This window comes from Ixodes scapularis, unplaced genomic scaffold (assembly GCF_016920785.2).
Source record: "Ixodes scapularis isolate PalLabHiFi unplaced genomic scaffold, ASM1692078v2 PGA_scaffold4__175_contigs__length_147842914, whole genome shotgun sequence".
NCBI lineage: Eukaryota > Metazoa > Arthropoda > Arachnida > Ixodida > Ixodidae > Ixodes > Ixodes scapularis.
The window spans coordinates 31698833-31717833 of NW_024609879.1; the positions used below are offsets into that span (position 1 = coordinate 31698833).

Sequence of the window (19001 nt, forward strand, 5' to 3'; positions counted from 1 at the left end):
GAAACGACAAAAAGTATTTAAGACATAAGTAAATACAGGTAATTACAGGTGAAACAAGGGCAGGTTTGGATAGAGGTAAAGTTTAGACAAAGACCGAATGAGGACACGGCAACTCCAGCGAAGCCGTCACCATACGTAAACACTTTATGTATGGAGTACAGCAGAGTGGCGGTGAAATATGCATCGCAGTCTCATTAGAATGTTCACACCAATCCCAGATTGCTATCAAACGCTAGAAAGGGAACCGTGTGACAAAAACCGGCGGTGCTGCCGTCGTTATGCATATGCTACCTATTACCTCAATGCTGTGACAGCGTTCGGCAGCACGCTAATTTATCGTATGTTATACAGAAAATGCCCATGTTCAACTTGTGTTGAACATGGGCATTTTGTGTGTTGAACATGGGCTGATCCCGTGCATTGAGCACGGGATCAGCCGAACCATGCGGACCACTCAGTTTGTCATCTTGCTCGTACAGATTTCGGCCCTCCAGTTTCCGGTGCCTGCGTCCCTGCCCAGCCGTGACGCCGCCGTTCTCATGAGCGGTTCCTCGGATCATCGTGCTGGATCGCCTCGACATCGGCAGGCTGCCACCTATCTGTGGGATAATCTGCAAGCAATCTCTCCTTGTTCCCTCGACATCAACCGAGCATCGTCAGCGACACTGTCATCTACGCCGCCTACAAACGCCCATATAGGCAGCTTGGAACGTCTTCAGCCCTTGAGTGAGCACGGGATCAGCCGAACCATGCGGACCACTCATTTTGTCATCTTGCTCGTACAGGTTGGTCCACCTGCCTCGTTATACGCTAAAAAAACTAGCGATATATGGTTATTGCTCTTTCCGTGCTCACAAGTGCTTCAAAAAACTGTTTGTGACTCAGTTGATGTGGTGTACCTTCTACTAAAAACTTCCGGAGACGTGGAATCTAATCCCGGACCGATGAACGAGGCCCAACTTAAACTGTTTAACGAGATGCACTCAATGCTGACAGCCGTTAACGAGCGCTCCCTTAGGATGGATCAGGCTCAATCGGGTATAATTGCTACACTTAACGAAGTTAAACAAAGTCAAGAATCTATCAAGGGGGCCATAACGGAAATAAAAATGAGACTGAACGAGGTTGAAAATAAAACTGCTGCAGTCCCTAATCTTCAGATTGAAGTAACCATAGCGCGAAGCTTGGCGGAAGAAGTGCAGAAAGAGAACATAGTCCTAAGAACACGCCTAGATGATGCTGAAGATCATTCACGCCATGATAATTTGGTTTTTTTCGGGATGGCCGACACAATATCAGAAACATGGGCGCAGACAGAACAAACAATTCTGAACATATTTCGACAGTCGCTTAATCTACAAGTATCGGACGAAGCTATTGTTCGTGCCCATAGAATCGGCACGTTTTGTCAGAACAAATGCCGCCCAGTCATCGTAAAATTCGGGTCCTACAAGTTGAAAGACAACGTTCTTCTCTCAAGGGCCCCCCTGAAAGCAAAATGCATAACAGTAAGCGAAGACTACTCAATTGGGACACGTATCGCACGAAAAAAACTAATCGATTTCGCGAAAGAAAAAGGTTGCACTTTTAAGCTTCGACATAACAGAATTCACATTAACAATAAATGCTATGCTTTTGATCTCACCACCGAAAATGTGTACGAGGCTGGTCCCTCTACTACGCCGGTTGTTACTGTCACACATAATTCCCTGCCTGCTAATGACTCATCTCAGCCATCAACATCGCAATAACAGGCCGCGAAGGGTAGAGTGTCTCTTTCACCTGTCTCTTATGTATCGGTACCTTTTACAAATATTAGAAGCCTCATTAAAAAACGAGACGACTTGTGTTCTATTGTGGATTCAACAGCTGCTGATGTGGTTGTTTTAACGGAAACTTGGCTCACTGGGAGGGTGCGTGATTGCGAACTTTTTTATGGACCTAAAAAGTACAATATTTACAGGAACGATCGGCAAGATAGGTGCGGTGGGGGCGTTTTAGTTGCCATTGCAAGTCATATTGATTGTTTTTGTTTAAACATAGCTAGTGATTTAGAAATAGTTTGGGTATGTCTTGGTACTAATCACATGAAGTGGATCATGGGAGTTTGCTATAGGCCGCCCTCGTGCTCATCATCTTTCATTAAAGCTTTGCAGGACTCCATAAATCTGGTCGTCATTCGCTTTCCCAGTTCGCCAATTTTTCTGTTGGGAGATTTTAATTATTCTGATATTGTGTGGACAGGCAATAACCCACCAACAGGCACACCCTCATCTGCCTCATCTGAATGCAATGATCTTGTTAGAATTTGTATAGATTTTTGTTTCACGCAATTAGTTACTCAACCAACCAGAGTGACCCCATTGACGGCGAACGTATTAGACCTTGTTCTCGCTACTCATCCTGAACTCGTTTCACCCATCTCCTATCTTCCAGGGCTTAGTGATCATTCCATATTGCATTTTAATGTAAAAGCAGCAGTACCAAAACCATCAACTAATGTAAAGCAAATTCGAGATTACGCCAAAGCTAACTTTGATAAAATTAATCTTGACCTTGCAACTTTCCTCGATGAATATTTATCACTCTTCTCAAGTCGCTCAGTAGAAGAAAACTGGAACTTTTTCAAAACCGAAGTTAATAAACTAACAAATCAGTACATTCCCTTAAGGAGAGTTATCGAAAACTCTCAGTCACCCTGGTTCACCAGAGCCTTAAAACGCTCATCAAACAAAAAAAGCGTCTATTTCGCGCCGCAAAATTTTCCACGTGCGAGCACCGTTGGTTGCGTTATCGTACTGCTGCTGAAGTGTACAAAAAAGCAATTGAAAATGCCAAACTAGAATTCATGACTCATAGCCTACCCGCAATGTTGATCAACAATCCTAGACAATTCTGGAACACAATAAACAAAAAGACGCAGTCATCTATCACACTAAAAACCGCAAATGGGGATTGTATAGCCAGCGATGAGTGTTTAAATTTATTAAATAGTACTTTTCCAAATTTATTCTCTACTGATAACATGCACGATTTCCCTTCGCTAGAGAGTGCCGATTACTTGCCCATGGATCCTCTTTTTCTTGATTACGTTGGTGTCGGTCGTATCATAGATAAACTCAAACTGTCATCTTCAGCAGGAGTGGACGACATTAATTCCAAGTTTTTACAAAACACTAAACAATACTCCTCAATTATTTTAACAAAATTATTTGAACAATCTATACAAGACGCTGTTCTCCCATCAGACTGGAAGGTAGGGAAGGTAGTACCCATTCACAAGGCTGGAGATAAACATTCCCCTCTTAATTATCGTCCGATCTCAATAACCAGCATTCCTTGCAAACTTCTTGAACATATCATTTTTTCTCACCTCGTCAACTTCTTTGAATTTAACAACTTCTTCAACAATGCCCAACACGGTTTTCGAAAAGCATTTTCATGTGAGACCCAACTACTATCTTTCACGAATGACCTACATCACATTCTGGACCGAGGATCCCAGGCGGACTGCATTTTCCTGGATTTCGCTAAAGCATTTGACAAAGTTTCTCACAATCTTCTGCTTCTAAAACTTTCCAAACTTAACATAGACAATAACGTTCTCGCATGGATACAGTCTTTTTTTAACTCAACGGTCTCAATTTGTCACTGTGAATAACAATAACTCCTCTTTTGTCAAAGTTGCGTCAGGGGTTCCGCAAGGGACAGTCTTAGGGCCGTTGCTATTTTTAATTTATATTAACGACCTACCCACTAGTGTCTCTTCGTCCGTGTCTCTGTTCGCTGACGACTGTGTACTCTACCGTGAGATTCTCAATCATAATGACACCTGTATACTCCAACCAGACATTAATGCTATTTACCGTTGGTCTGACTCGTGGTCTATGAAGCTTAACACTAACAAATGCAAGGTCATGCGTGTGTCTCGCCAGTCTCAGGACTGCCCTAACTATTTCCTTAATAATGCTCACCTAGAACCGGTATCTTCGTACAAATATTTAGGCGTACATATAGCTTCTAACCTTTCATGGAAAACACATATTCAGCATATTTCAGCTAACGCTAACCGCATGTTAGGTTACATCAAGCGAAATTTTTCATTAGCCCCTGTGTCACTGAAATTAACTCTTTACAAAGTTTTAATTCGTCCCAAGTTAGAATATCCAGCTTCTGTCTGGGATCCCGGACTAGCCACTCTCGTATCTACATTGGAAGCCGTTCAGAACAGATCCGCTCGTTTCATCCTCAAAAACTATCACCGCACCGCTAGCGTCACCTCTATGAAAACAACGTTCTCATTACCCCCTTTATCCCTACGTCGTAAAATTTCTCGTCTTTCCCTATTCCATAAAATGTATCACCATAATTCTTTCCTGCGCGACAAAATAATTGCTCGGCCTGTCTATGTTTCCTCCCGTCTTGATCATCAACATAAGGTAGGCATTTCTAACTCTATCACAACCACGTTTTATTCATCTTTCGTTCCCCGTACATCCCAGGAGTGGAACCACCTTTCCCGGTCGATCGCCATTATCACGGACTCTGAGCTCTTTAAAAGTACAATAACTAATTACTTTATTACTGAGTGTGTCTAAATATGTATTATGTTATTTGCATTAACCTTCTTGTTGCTCTCCCCCTCTGTAATGCCTTCGGGCCCTGAGGGTATAATAAATGAAACGAAATGAACTAGACTGAAACAGTTCTTTCAGGGGCGATTTTATAGAAAAGAGTGCAGGAACAAAGTTAAGTGTTATAGACTTTTTATAAAAAGGCTATGCTGGGAAAATTAATATATTGGACGAAAACAGAAACCGCACTTTATGTCATATTTTTATTTGCAGCTTTTCTTTCCCTTTGAATTATAAAAGACGCATTTTGGTGTTTATGCGATCGTCACAGGTCGAGTATTATGGAGATTCGTCAGACTCAGATAGCCTGCGCATTACGAAGATCCTTTTCGCACGACTTTTTAAACTACATTTAACGCAAATGTATAAAAAGATGTATTTATGTTTACGAAAAAAACCAGAACCTTGCCTCTTTGACGAAAATTTACTAGGTGTCAATGATACATTTTGTAAGGTTCAATTTTATGAAAGAAATGTAGAATTAAAGAGTGATCATGCACCTATTTGCAAGTACAAGATTGTTAGAGACAAAGATGTTATCTTGGACGAAAATGCTCTTGAATACAAAAATAAAGTAAAAAAAAAGTTAAAAATTCGACATCATTATTTTTTTAAAGACCTTATTCAAATATTTTTGTGTTTTTTGCACGAAGAAGCCGCGGAAAGAAAACATCCAATAAAACAGATGTAATATATAGTTCGAATTTATGAATCCGCTGATACGTAAAGACTATGTATTTGAAGTTATATTTTAAGATCAAAAGATAGTTCATGAGCCATTTGTTTCTCGTCGTTAACTATTTCTTGGCACTTACTCGAAGCGTTGGCTGGCTTCAATTTAACAAATGACTAAGCATATTATGTATAATGTATGACGGTTTCAATATATACGTTCATCTTGTTTAGTTAAAAAATAAAAGATTTGGCAGGAAAAACACGTCCTAATTGAGTAAAAAAAAGTTAAGAGTTTATAAATATCACTACCTGAAAGTCTTATTCGGAATACTGTGGCATTAGGGATAGCTGTTACTCATGGGCCGAAAGGCCTTACGCGAAACTTCGCTCTTTTTCAACTGCCGCTTCTTCACGTAAGCTAAGACTAACGCGAAGCCTGGCTTGCTTAACCATCCTCACTTTTGTTCCCTAAAAAATGCTCGCATTGGTTGTTTTGGCCATTTTCGTGTTATTTTAGGACCTGCCGTTCAAACTACATGGTGTCGTTGTGATTCCAGATCGTAACTTAGCACGGCGAAGTTATTCCAGACACTGCAGGAACAATTTTACCTTTAAGTAGCCGGCAATGGATCAATATTTGGGTAACTTAGCGGTGGCGTAATTTTTGAAGAGCACGTTGCAAGCAATGACATAAATAACAAATAACGCAGGTTCTTGAGAACTGCTTTGTGACCACACAACGACTTTAAAATGGTTTAAAGGTTGGCTGTTAAGTCTTAACAAATATTTTTACATAAAATGAAGGGGAATATTTTTCATTTCCAGTTTTCTTTCACAAGACATGTACCGAATATTATTGACATGCATAAAAGCTTTCTGCTGCTCTTTTACGTCGCAGCTGTGGGCCCATGCTCTGCATTACTTTCCGTAAAAAAGGTGTTTTTTAGTCTTCAGGGGCGACTATCTGAACTAAGTCATCAGCACGTTCACTTTTTTTTTAGTTCCGTCCATCTGCGGCTTTTCCACAAGGCTTGATGCTTGAGTGGTCTCCACACGCCGCGACACGTACCTGACGCCCCTAGCATCACGTCACAGCACGTATGGCTCATTGCCGCTTAAGGAAGAAAGCTCAGATCATTAACGGGGTTCTCCAATTGTATGCTAAACAAATACCTAAGTATTGGGAGTAATGTTGTACCCCGCGTAAACGAAGCTTTTTGTGACATTAAACCCTCTGTGAACTTGAGTTACCAGATATTTGATGAAATTGTATGGACCCAGGTCCTGTGCACGCTTTCCTTTTTCTAAAAAAAAACAAAAACAAAAAAACGTGTGCCAGTAGGTATAGACCAGCCTACGTTCTTGCTAGGCTTATTTTGCGTGGAGAAGTGAGAGTTAAAAAAAGGCATCATTTTTATGCTAGGGCTGTCGGCACATAGAATGAGTTTGGTTTCAATCAATCAATCTTTTATTTCTTATAAACCTTTGAAAGGAATGCATCTACTGGTGATTTCAATTTTGTTAAGGTAATAAATTGGCCATTTGTATGCAAACCTTAATATATTACACATAACATCCCGTCTACGCAACAGAACTTCAAACATTCCTTAGTTTTTAAACTCATGAATTTATGTTTTCAATCTATATACCAGATTCGATTTTCAGTGAATGTTTTAGACTATACCGACGGCTCGTTTTACAAGAAGAAAAAAAAAATACGTAAACGGACGTTACACAATTTCACCCTCGCACGAATTTGCAGTTTTTAATTTTTACATTGTTTATCTTACCAAAATGGATGGAGAAACTGCCTCATTATTGTGAAATATCGCGGTTCCGTTGTCTTAAAGCAAAGACAAAAATTATATACTCAATCTAATGCTATATTTTGTAAATATTGATGTTTCACAATGAATAAAAGCGTCAGAAACTCCACATCATAGACAAAGTTGTATTATATTTTGTCTTAGTGGTGCCACTTAAGATCAGCTCTTGAAGCCATCCAAAACCGGTCAGCACGTTTTATATTATCAAACTACCATCGTACATCAAGCGTCACATCCATGAAAGCTAGTCTCTCTCTGCCCCTTCTTTCCACTCGTCACACTATCTCCCGTCTCTGTTTATTTCATAAAATTTGCTATGCCAATTCACTCTTGAAAGAGCAACTAATCAGTGACCCTATCTACGTATCATCTCGCCTCGATCACTGCTGCAAAGTTAGTATACCCACTTCCATATCAAATTCTTTTTTCAAATCTTTCATCCCAAAAACATCTCGTGAATGGAACGGCCTTCCCTCATCCATTGCGATTATTGGCGATTTTGTTCTCTTTAAAGAGCACTAACAAGTTACTATTCATGATCTGTGCCGGACTAACCATATTCAGCGTTTTTGTACTTCCGTTGCCCACCCCCTCTGTAATGCTTCGGCCCTGAGGGTATAATAAATAAATAAATAAATAAATAAATTGCACGAGGTGAAAAAAAAAAACTATTCCTCCCTTGAACACGACCCCGTCCCTACTGAAAAAAAAACATTTGAAATTCAAACGGGTGGCAAACTGGTAAATCAAACGGATGCAAACTTGTCGACCCGTTTGGATCAAACGTGATTATGGGATACGGGTAGCCGTTTGAAACGGTACCCGCTCGAAACGGTACCCATTTCATACAGGTGCCCGTTTGAAACGGGTGCCCGTTTGATACAGGTGCCCGTTCGACCTTGCACGTGAACACACGTTTGAACGTGCCTTTTGAATCGGGAAATTATGCGCTAGCCCTAAACGGGGATCGTCTATTAGGTTGGTTATCTTAAACTTATTTAAGACGTTCCGAAACTCATAAACCTATTTATAACATGAAGGAAACACGTAGAACAAATGTGCTCGCGTAGGTGCTTGCAAATGGACAGGAAAACAGACACAAAAGATTGTTTTCAATTCTCCTCAAAGTTTATTACGTCTTCTGTAGACAAGCACAAACGTGCAAGCGATCTGTGAAATGTGAGAGGCACTCTAAGCTTTTATACAACTGAGAAGATAGCAAACCAAACAAGAACCGAGGTAATTCTAGACTATGAAGGTAGACTTTCGGTAAATTATTCGCCCGGCTGCCGCGAGAATAGTGGCTGCATAATTATATAGATAATCTGGAAGAGTAGGAGCAGAAGAACGGTCAATCGTTGCCAAGAAGTAAGGTTGCAGTGCACTTACCATAAAAATAGCGGACTTGAAAGATGTAATCCGCGAAATTTGTCGACACGGTAAAAGCAGGACAACCACACAAACACAAATGAGAGGGAACGGCTTCTTGGAAGTTTCAACACGATGTGGCGCACAAGCTGTCAGTTGCCGAACCCAACCAAACCGCAAGATTTCCTGACTTCCTTGAAGAATCGCTTGTTGCCGATATAGGCGTAGGACTTTTCGAACACTGATAGCTTTCGTGCACATCCAATACGTTGTCGAGAGACATCCTAATAAGACCGCGGGGTTAGGCGACAGGTCGAAGCAGGTGGACGCGCGAAGGTCGAGCTGGAACTGACAACAAGCAGACAAAAAAAAAAGCGGCTGATAGGCGCACCCTTCCGGATCTCGGTGCTTATCAGTGTGTAGCTCGCGCGCGGCTGCAGGTCACGTGATGGGTGACAAGAGAGGAGGTAGGGGGCGAGGACCACAGGAATGGCCCCTCTCCCTCTCCCCAGGCATTCCAATGAGATGTGTTTTTGTAACCTCGAGAAAAAAAAACGCGCGCGCGCATTTTAGCACGCTCGAACCTTGGAAATGGCGGCGGGGCGGCCAGAAGCCCGGCTTGCGCCCGAGCGAAGAAAGTACTAGTTTGACTGCTGCAACGGCGGGCGTGCTCTCGCAATGCTCGATGTTCTTGCAACCGCGTGTACGCGTGCTACCTTCGCTGCGTCTTGAATTAAAGTGAAACGGAGTCTAGACGTACATTCTTTCACGCGGTCGCGTCTGCTGCGAGAGAGATTCGAGCTGGATAAGTAAATTGAGGCAACAAAGATGGACAAAGTTTTAAAGTTCTGTCAAAAATATCGGCTCACCGACGCCCCGCGTTTACGTAAACCTACAACAAAAAAAGGTGTTATTTTTAGTTGCAATATAAGCGAACATCAGCGAAACTGAAATATAAATTTAATTACTTGCATTACGCGGACGATCTGAAATCGATGAACCGGCGCTCCCAGCCTTCCGGAATCATTGGCTGCCACGGATGAAACGCTAGGCGTGCCCACGCCGCCGATCTGTACGTTGAGTATCAAACGAGCTCCTGAGAGCCGTTTGATTAAACCGGTACAGTTTGCAACATGGTCACCGGTTTGAGCAAACGTGCGACAACTTTGCTCAAACGAGTCGCCCATTTGCCCAGACGAGCGACCCATTTGCCTAACGAGCGACCCGTTTGACAAAGGAGTGACCTGTTTGTCCAAATAGGTGAGCGTTATGGCTCATACGGGAGACCCCTTTGAGCCATACGGGCGACCCCTTAGACAAACTGGTGACCGGTATGGTTAAACGGTTACCGGTATGGACCCGTTCATTTTCATATAGGCGCCAAATGGTTTTTTTCAGTAGGGGTTGCCACTATTTCAGTGTGAACTTCCTTAGGGACAGGCAAGTTCTTCGCTCTCTCTTTCCCCTCTCGCAATCTCGACTTCACTCAGACCAACCTTCAAGGTGTCCATGTAAAACGTAAGTAGACGCCGAGCGCGCTGGAGGCTCTGAAAGAGAACCCAATTGGATTGTACGTGTCTCCATTGCGCTTCACTGCGCACGCGTCTCAGAAGACGGCGAGAGAGTTGAGAGCGGTTGGAAGCTTCTGAAACGTGAAATGTTTTACCTTTCTTTTTCTGGAGGACTGACGTTTGCAAGCATTTATTCAGTTCTTTATTCCAGGCGTGACAGGGTACAACTGCCACAATTAGTTGACCGAGTCCAAGCATGTTTGCATGGCCCCATTAAATTTGTCTCTCCAAAATTTATGTCAAAACTTTTACTTCGAACTCAGAGTTTCCTCTTCTATCCAAATTCGTTTTCCGACAATATAACATTATTTGAGCATAATGATACTGTGCTTGATGAATAGGCATTTCGCCGAGTTTTCATTTGATATATAATATAGGAAATAATGTTTAATGTCACAACATTTATTAGTACCAAGACCTGGTTACTTATCGCCAAAAATGCTGAGTTCTTAATTTTGATTAGAAATAAATAAAAACAACAACATTTTTATCAGCATATTGTACTTTAAATGTATTTTATAAATCTATGTAAAACCGTTTTCTTTCTCGAAGGTGTTAGAGCCTATAGATGGTATTAAATACTCGTCCCGTGACTTACGCCCAAATTCCAAAATTCGCGTCTGGTCATTTATAAGTCAAAAACTCGAAAACGAAAAACATGATGCAAACACAGTTTTCAGTTTTGTCGTAGAAGATAGTTTTGCCGTTATACGTTTGTGTTTCAAAATTTTTCGAAACATGACCAATCTTCTTCTGTACTATTTTGAATCAAATTGAGATTAGACATTCATTAGACGAGCCCTCGGGAAAAGCCTCAGGGAGCATTCCCGCTCCACCACATTTTTCAGTCGTGGTCAAAACAAATACAAACATAGGAGCGCCTGCCGGATGGATGAATGCAGGGATGCAGGCGAATCTTTTAAATTGAGAGGCGGATTGCACCACCTAACCAGTTTTTTTTTACATTTATTTAACATAAAATTATATATGTAGAGGTTTATTCTTAAAAGCTATTACGATCCATACAATCCGTAAAGCGGAAGGAGTAGGCACAAGTTGGAGAGGTGTTGGCGCCCCTCTCCAAACGGGTGCCCACTCCTTCCGTCCTACGGATAACCGGAAGTGAAATATAAAAATATTCATTGCTGCCTTGACCTAGGCCAGCAGTCAGATTATTTCTTCTTGGTTATCTCCACCTATCCCATTTCTCTGTTTCCCTCACTATTCAATATCCCAGAGCTTTTGGTAAATTAGTCGTCCCCTCAGCGACTTCGGCCCGAAGCTCCTTGCTGTAAAGTATAAAGTGCTCAGCCGTCTGCTCGTCCTCTCCACAAGCTCCACGCGCCGTATCTACTTCCTGATATCTAGCTCTATATGACTAAGTCCGTAACATTCCCGTCCTCTCCTCGAGCAACAAAGAGCTTTCCCAAGAATTGTCAAACATTGGCTCCTTATTGATGCTCTTAGTAAACGATCTTACATTTCGAAGGCCGGTTTATTCTGCAAGCCTGCTTCCAATATATCCCTCTCAGTTCCCTCAAAACTATTTTGAACCGCTATTTTTAGATCTGCCTCGCTGCTACTACCCACATATATAAATCTAAGTTTTTATGCCCGCCTTGTCCTTTTTGTATCGACGCTTGTCATGTGTAAATACCTAAGAAATCTTCGTGTCCATCATTCTGCATCTATTTCGTTTAGTCCATCATAATATTCTATCTTACTGCTAGCCTCCGTTCCCCCGAATTAGGGCCTTCCTATATTGCCCTGCACAACTTGGTTCGATGCTTTACTATATGCTACCAGAGTCAATCTGCCTACTGCACGTTGCCTTATTTTCAGCCTTGCCTGGACGTCCGATTTTATGCACAAGAACTGCTTACGCAAAAGCCAGGCTCGGAACAATAACTCCTGTCCAGATCTCCCTCACTACCTAATACCTGTTATAGCTCCAAAGCGCTATATTTTTTGTTGCAGCTGCATTTCTGTTGCCCTTTTCAGCTACACATTTCGCATGTTCATTGAGGCATTCTGTCCTCGTTAATCCATGTTCCTAGCTACTTGTATTAACCGACTCGCTCAACCTCTAACCCTCGAATATCTTGATTTGCAATTCTGTCATCAATGAACAATATGACCAATGATTTGTCACCACCAAATTTCAAGCCTAATTTGTGGCCATCTGAGCCCCATATATTCATTAACCATCTAAGCTTTATACAGCTATCGGCCATTAGCACTATGTCATCAGCATACATGAAACCTGGCAATGACTGATATTTTTGACCTCGCCTGTCATATAAAAAAAACACAATTTTTTATTTTCTTTTTTAATTTTTATTTTAATTTTTATTGCGCATTAGTCATGAGCGTGAAACACCATCTGGCGGAACATGGCGGTACATCTCCAGCGACGTTGTAGGGTGTTTTAGTCAAAGCCTCAATACAGTGCCCCGGATTCCGGCCGACCGCCAATACCCGTGTGACCCTATAAAGTTCTGGTTTCATCACTAAACAATAAAAGCGGTCTTGCCCTTGAAGATGCCAGACTACGGACAGCTAAGGAAAAGCCGATGTCGGACAGGAACTGAGGCCTTTTGTCTCCGCTGTTCCAATCAGTTTTTTATGCTTTGCGCCATTATAAAAGCTTGCCCCATTAAAGTTATATTGTTAGTTTCACTATCCTTTGTTATTCGAGGCTGTATGTCTTTGGAAGCATGGCCGCGCAGCATCACGTAGCCCAGGCTGGTGATGCTTGCAGCAGCGACGGCGCTTTTTTATACCGAAAGAGCGTCTTTGTAGCTGTCTCATAAAAATCAGCTCCCCCCTTTTTGTTCAATATTGTAAAGAAACATGCCAGTCTGACACGTTCTGCTGCCTTTAGGGCATTTCGTTGTCCAAGGTTTCGCACTTAAACACCAGCTCACATACTCGACGACCCGCCCGTTCGCCATGTGACGCGTTAGAAAGATGGCTGTATGCCACATAGTGAAGTTCGCTCTTGTGAAGCAGTGATTGCCTGACATACGGCAGTTCAGACTTGCACACTACGTTTCCTCGGCCATGCTTTCCGGTTGCATTTATATCGCTAGCCCCCACGGAAAGTTCTCATTTATAACTAGAAACGATTTGGCCTCCTCCTCTTCGGCAGTGCGCGTCCTCCTCTCCTTTTTATGCGCATGCACGGGTCATGGATTTTTTCGCTTCTGCGTCATTGAACTACGGGCGGTGTGATATGCAGTTTTCTCGGTGGATACGCGCATGTCGCATTTGGCTCCACTCTATGATAGATGTCAGACGCTCACTGTATGTTCTCCGGTTGTCTTAACACAGCGGCACAGCCTCGGAAGAGAAAGGAGTGGATTAAACCGGATATTACTCAACAGAACCGGTGGCTCACCAAAGATCAGCGCGTTCGTCATGTCAATGATACGCTCAGAAAAGAGAATAGTGTTGTACTTGGGAGAGAGAAGCAATGCGGGCTTGCGTTGCCACGAGGAGGTCCATCTCAACTTATTCATCAGACTATGGTAATCATACAAAACACGCTTAAGTTCAAGAAAAGCCTAACTAAACCCCAGCCTCGTTTCCATTTTTACGAATTTATTCTTGCTTGTTTTCGCACCTGAGGCTAAAATAAACTGGAAAGCATGTGCGAAATACCGCCGGAAAAGTACGAAAATTAAAAAAAAAAGTTGAACAGACAGTTCCACACATTGTTTTTATTAAAGGAACCGCTCCAGTGTCTTTCCATTACGAATATCGTTACGCTCATTTAACGAGACCGTCTGTGCAGTCTTCTTGCAGTGCCTTAAATAATTCTTGCTTGTTCAAATTTTCGCTCGATTTAGCGCATGTGCCCGAGCTTTTATTCTGTAATAATTACCAAGAAGGTTACAAAAAAGATTGCGCAACTATTACTTTAGCTTCCACTGAACGAGCTGCACGAGGATGACTCCAACCATAGCGCTATTAAAACACGAACCTCGCGCTTATGATCTGCACAGTAGTCACTGTTTAGGTGGGCTGAAGTATAGGTGGTCTCAGAAAGTGTAACCCTGTACAATTATTAGATCAAACTTTCATACCTTTTCTAAGGGACGAAACGTCGTACGATCCTTCTTCAAGCTCACGCAACATATCAAAGAACATGCTCGGTGAACCGGTGGCGATGGTGCATCTGGAATGTCGAGAGTATTTCTTTTAGTGGTAAGCCAGCGATCCATGAACGATCAAGAAGTTTTCGGTTCATGTGTGAGTTCTTGTACGCACTTTTCAAACTATAACTTATTCTCCGCGCATGCTCATGACAACCAAAACTGAAGAAGACGCCGTTCTTCTCGACGTCAAATGGCACATTAGCCCAATCATCTAGTCAGACCGCATCGGTCGCAAATCTTGTAAAGTCGATGGCGTCCTTAAACACGCAAAATTGCGATCTCCTGCTTGTACAGAAAGACGACCTCAGTTTGAAACGTGCCTCTAACACTTAGGTGACCATAAGATATGGTAGTCAGTACAGAAGAAACGTGTGCGCCAGATTATTAGGGCTAACCGTAGGTTGAATATTAAGAGCATGGCTCATTAGCCCAGCTAAGACCTCACTGCCACCGTAGGGCTATTCGTTTCCATGCCAAATAGGTTATACAAGGTAATATTCTAAATTTTCTAAAAGGCTCGCGTTACCTGTGCTCTGTGATGGCTTCCAGGGTGTCGTTTGCCGTAAACTTAGGTCCCGGCAATAGAACAGTGGAGCCGAACATCGTCGCAGCAAACACGCCCAGTGTTCTGGCGAATCCATAGATCAAGTCTCCGTTCGCGCACATGAATTCACGCTGCAAGCAAAAACCCAAGGAGTATCCACTTGAGTTTTGTACAGCTTCTCATTTGCCTGAGCCTCGCCGATAAAACACAGTGGCCCAATATTAAAGTCAGTCCTTGTATCAAACAATTGCTGCAAATTGAGATGGTAAAAAAGCCTGTCGAATGTGGATAATCATAGTAATGCATGAAGATGTGTAATACTAGTCTATTAGACCAGCTTAAATTTCAAAGGGAAGGCAAGGATCTTGTTGATTTCCACGCGAAAGTGGATAAAGTCCTAGATGTCTGAAATTATCTGCTCTTTATTTATGCTATCACTGAAAGGTGTCATTTTGAATATCATTTTTGTGACATCATAAAAAAGACGAAGTCGATTTTCTGTTTTGTTTAAAGACGGCGTTGAAAGATAGTTTAATTTTGTTTTAGTTCTTTGTTGTTGACGAAAATGTTCTTGTTCTGGGGTCGCCTCAGATTGGACGATGGCAAGGTTGATTTCGCCTTGGTCAACGGAGATGTAGAGAAGCACAAGGACACACCGGGTGAAAGTTACGAATAAAGGGTGTGTCACTTTAATTCGTGGGATTCTATTTTTAAACAAAAGGTGGTGAGAGTTAGACAAGAGCCGTATTTTCTTATTTGAAAAAAAAAAAAACAGAAATAATCAAGCAGCTCATATAGTTCCATCAAGACTCAACATATAATATAATCGTCATACATGCTACCAACACGGTTCCTGTATCTTGCCGTTATGCTCTTAATTGCTATGGCTGCAGCCGCAATGATCACTGTGCTTTTCGTCAGGCTTATAACATGCAGCCAATTACAGGTTTTCCCGCGCATTTTAATCCAAGCGACGACCAATTTAATCCCGGGGTCACTCAATTTAATCCAAGCGCCATAGAATTTAACCGAAGCGCCACACAATTCAATCCCGGGGTCAGTCAATTTAACCCACAATATACGCACTTACTGTGTTCAGTGGTCATGTTTCGCTTACACATTTGGTAACTTAGAACAGTTGTTTATGCAATCAGAAATTTTGCCGGGCAATTGATAATTTGATCACTATTGTAATTACTTTGAGTTACTAGTCCCACTATTGACTATTGACTTAATTGATATGTTGGTAACTCTTTTTAGAGCACAGCTCTTAGGCACCCCTTTCCGGCTTGAGCGGCCTCGGCGTCGCCGTCGCCGTTGCCGTAACCACGCTGTGCATGATGGGTAAATTCCCCTGCCAAATTTAGCGGAAACTTTTCCCCGCTAAATTTAGCGGGAATATTTTCTCGCTAAGTTTAGCGGAAAAATTTCACCACTAAATCTAGTGGAAAAATTTTCCCGCTATATCTAGCGGAGAAGTTCCCCGCGAACTTCAGCGAAAATTTTTTCCCGGTAAATCTAGCGGAACATTTTCCCCGTTAAATCTAGCGGAAAACTTTTCCCGCTAAATTTTGCGGAAAATTTTTCCCAATATATTTAGCGTGGAAATTTTCTGCTAAATATAGCGGGAAAAATTTTCCGCTAAATTTAGAGGGGAAAATTTTCCGCTAGATTTGCCGGGGCAACTTTTCCGCCAGACCTAGCGGGGAAAGTTTCCGCTAAATCTAGCTAAGAAAATTCTCCGCTAGATTTAGCGGGAAAATTTTTCCGCTAAATACAGCGGGAAAAATGTTCAGCTAGATTTAGCGGGGAAACGTTTCCGCTAAATTTAGCGGGAAATTTACCCATCATGCACCGCGTGCCCTATTGGAAAAACCAGCATGAAAATCAAACTGGCCAAGATGGTATCTAAGCTGGTCAATCTGGTTAATGTGGTAGTCAAACTGGTTTAACTGGCAATCAAGCTGGTTTAAGATGGGCAAGCTAGAATTTAAGGTGGTCAGTCTGGTTTAAGTAAAAACCAGCATGGTCTAACTAGAATCTGGTTTTAGATTCAATATGGTGTAACTGGGAGCCAGTCTGGTCCTAATTGGTCAAACTGGTTTTTCATGGAGCCAATGTAGTCAAGCTGGGAGACAAGCTGGTCATGCTGGGAGACAAGCTGGCGAATCTGGTCGAACTAATAATCCTGGTGGTCAGGCTGGTCATGCTGGGAGCGCGCACACCAAGGTCGGCTAGAGATAGCCGAACTGGCATTGCTGGGAGCGCGCGCCAAGTTCGGCTTAGGCTGAAACGAGGCCACGTCCTGTTCTTTGTCCTCTCGTTTTTGGTAGACGACCGGGCGCATCAGGCGCGCTGCAAGCTACCTTTGTGTGAAAGAAAATAGAGAGAGAGAGTGGTATGAACGGTGAATTTGAGACGCGTTTGGCTATCTTGGACAGATTTTTGAGGGGACGGCTGTGTGCGCGTTGTTTGGAGACTACTTGGACGACGGTGCAAGCGAAGCGGGTTTTGAGGAGACAGCGAGCGTCAGTCCGTTCAGTGCAAGAAGATGTCGGACGTTCCGATTGAGGCGTTGCTTCGTGTCTTCTAACGTTTGTGTGCTCGTGAATGACGGTGGTGCCGAGGAGTATCGCCAATGCCATCCAAGCCACACGGATTTCCTCGCCTCTGCCGACCACGCAAGTTGCCGCTTCGCCCCCATCACTGGCTGGACCCAGGTTCACTTCTCTCATCCGTGTAGCATTTTCTTTTGCTATTGCCTGTTTTTGGCGTGTGTCTAGTATTGTTCGTGTTGAAAGACAAGCAATCCGGTTTTATTAACATTGTTGGCTTTGCACCGAGAACCACTGTCTGTGCGTCGCGTAGTAGTGTGTCAGCGCCGAGGATATGTAGCATCTGAGTTCATGTGAGGTGGCCACGAGTACGAAAATAATAACTTGGATGCCGAGTTGGCTTTTCTGAAGAGCTTGGCTTGTTTATCCTGTGTATTAATTTAAGCAGGTTAAACTGGTTGAGAAGTCCACCAGCATGACCAGCATGCCAAACTGGGCATGCTGGGGCAATAACCCAGCTTGAAGCTGGGATCAGATCAACCACCATGACCAGCATGCCAAACTGGGCATGCTGGGGCAATAACCCAGCTTGAAGCTGGGACGAGATCAACCAGCATGACCAGTATAACCAGATAAACCAGCGTGACCAGTATGACCAGAACAACCAGCATGACCAGCATGCCAAGCTGGGCATGCTGGGGCAATAACCCAGCTTAAGCTGGTTTTTTCAATAGGGTGGTCACGCCGACGCCGCTTAAGCCGGAAACAGGTGCCTAAGCTAAGAGCTGCGCTCTAAAAAGAGTAACCAACATATCAATTAAGCCTCATTCAAAGTGGGACTACTAACTTAAGGTAATCACATTAGTAATCAAATTATCAATTGCCCGCAAAAAATTCTAATTGTATAAACAATTGTTCTAAGTTACCAAATGTGTACACGAAACACGGCCACTGAACACAATAAGTGCGTATATATATGTATATATATATATATATATATATATATATATTGTGAGGACTGGTAGGCAGATAAGAATATAAAAAGGTTTAATTAAGAGAGAACTGGGTTAGATGGCTGCATAACGCGCCGAGGCGACCAAGAACAACTGCACGCGCCAGTCCTTGAGCGCGTGGGCACGATGATTGCCAGACCGAATTGTGGGTTATGCCGTCTGGCTCACAATATATATATATATGTATTGTGGATTAAATTGACTGAACCCGGAATTAAATTGTGTGGCGCTGGGATTAAATTGTATGGCGCTTGAATTGAATTGAGTGACCCGGAATTAAATTGGACGTCGCTTGGATTAAAATGAGCGGGAAAACCTGTAGATTCCACTAAAGCATCATCATAAATTAAATTGCTATGCCTCCAGTCATTATGTTTCTACCCACGTTGTACTATCAGTTGACCACCCCAAACAACCGATCCCCAGGTAGCACACCATGTCGGCCGATACTGGGATTACGTCGGCCAGTACCGGGAGCTGTACGGCGGATCCCGGCCAGGGACGCCGGTAAGAAACCGATCCCGGCCGATATCGGGGACTCGTTGTCTAAACTGGCCAGCGCCAGCCGGAAAGTTCCCGATGCCGGCCGACATCGTTTTCTTGCTGTAGTCACCGGCCAGTCTAGCCGTGGAGTTTCCGGTGACTGGCCGGTATC

At 42.9% G+C, this 19001-nt stretch overlaps 1 protein-coding gene across 1 annotated transcript in view; it reads right to left on the reverse strand.

The window, feature by feature from the left end:
* LOC121837738 (putative acyl-CoA synthetase YngI) overlaps positions 1-15738 on the reverse strand; it is a 54087-nt gene extending 38349 nt beyond the window's left edge. Inside the window, exons 1-3 of the mRNA XM_042293532.1 lie at positions 15625-15738; positions 14761-14909; positions 14163-14254 (exon numbers count right to left, since the gene is read on the reverse strand). Of these exons, the coding sequence (XP_042149466.1) occupies positions 14163-14254; positions 14761-14909; positions 15625-15738 (355 nt within the window). The remainder of the gene's footprint in view (positions 1-14162; positions 14255-14760; positions 14910-15624) is intronic.
* Positions 15739-19001: the final 3263 nt, after the last annotated feature.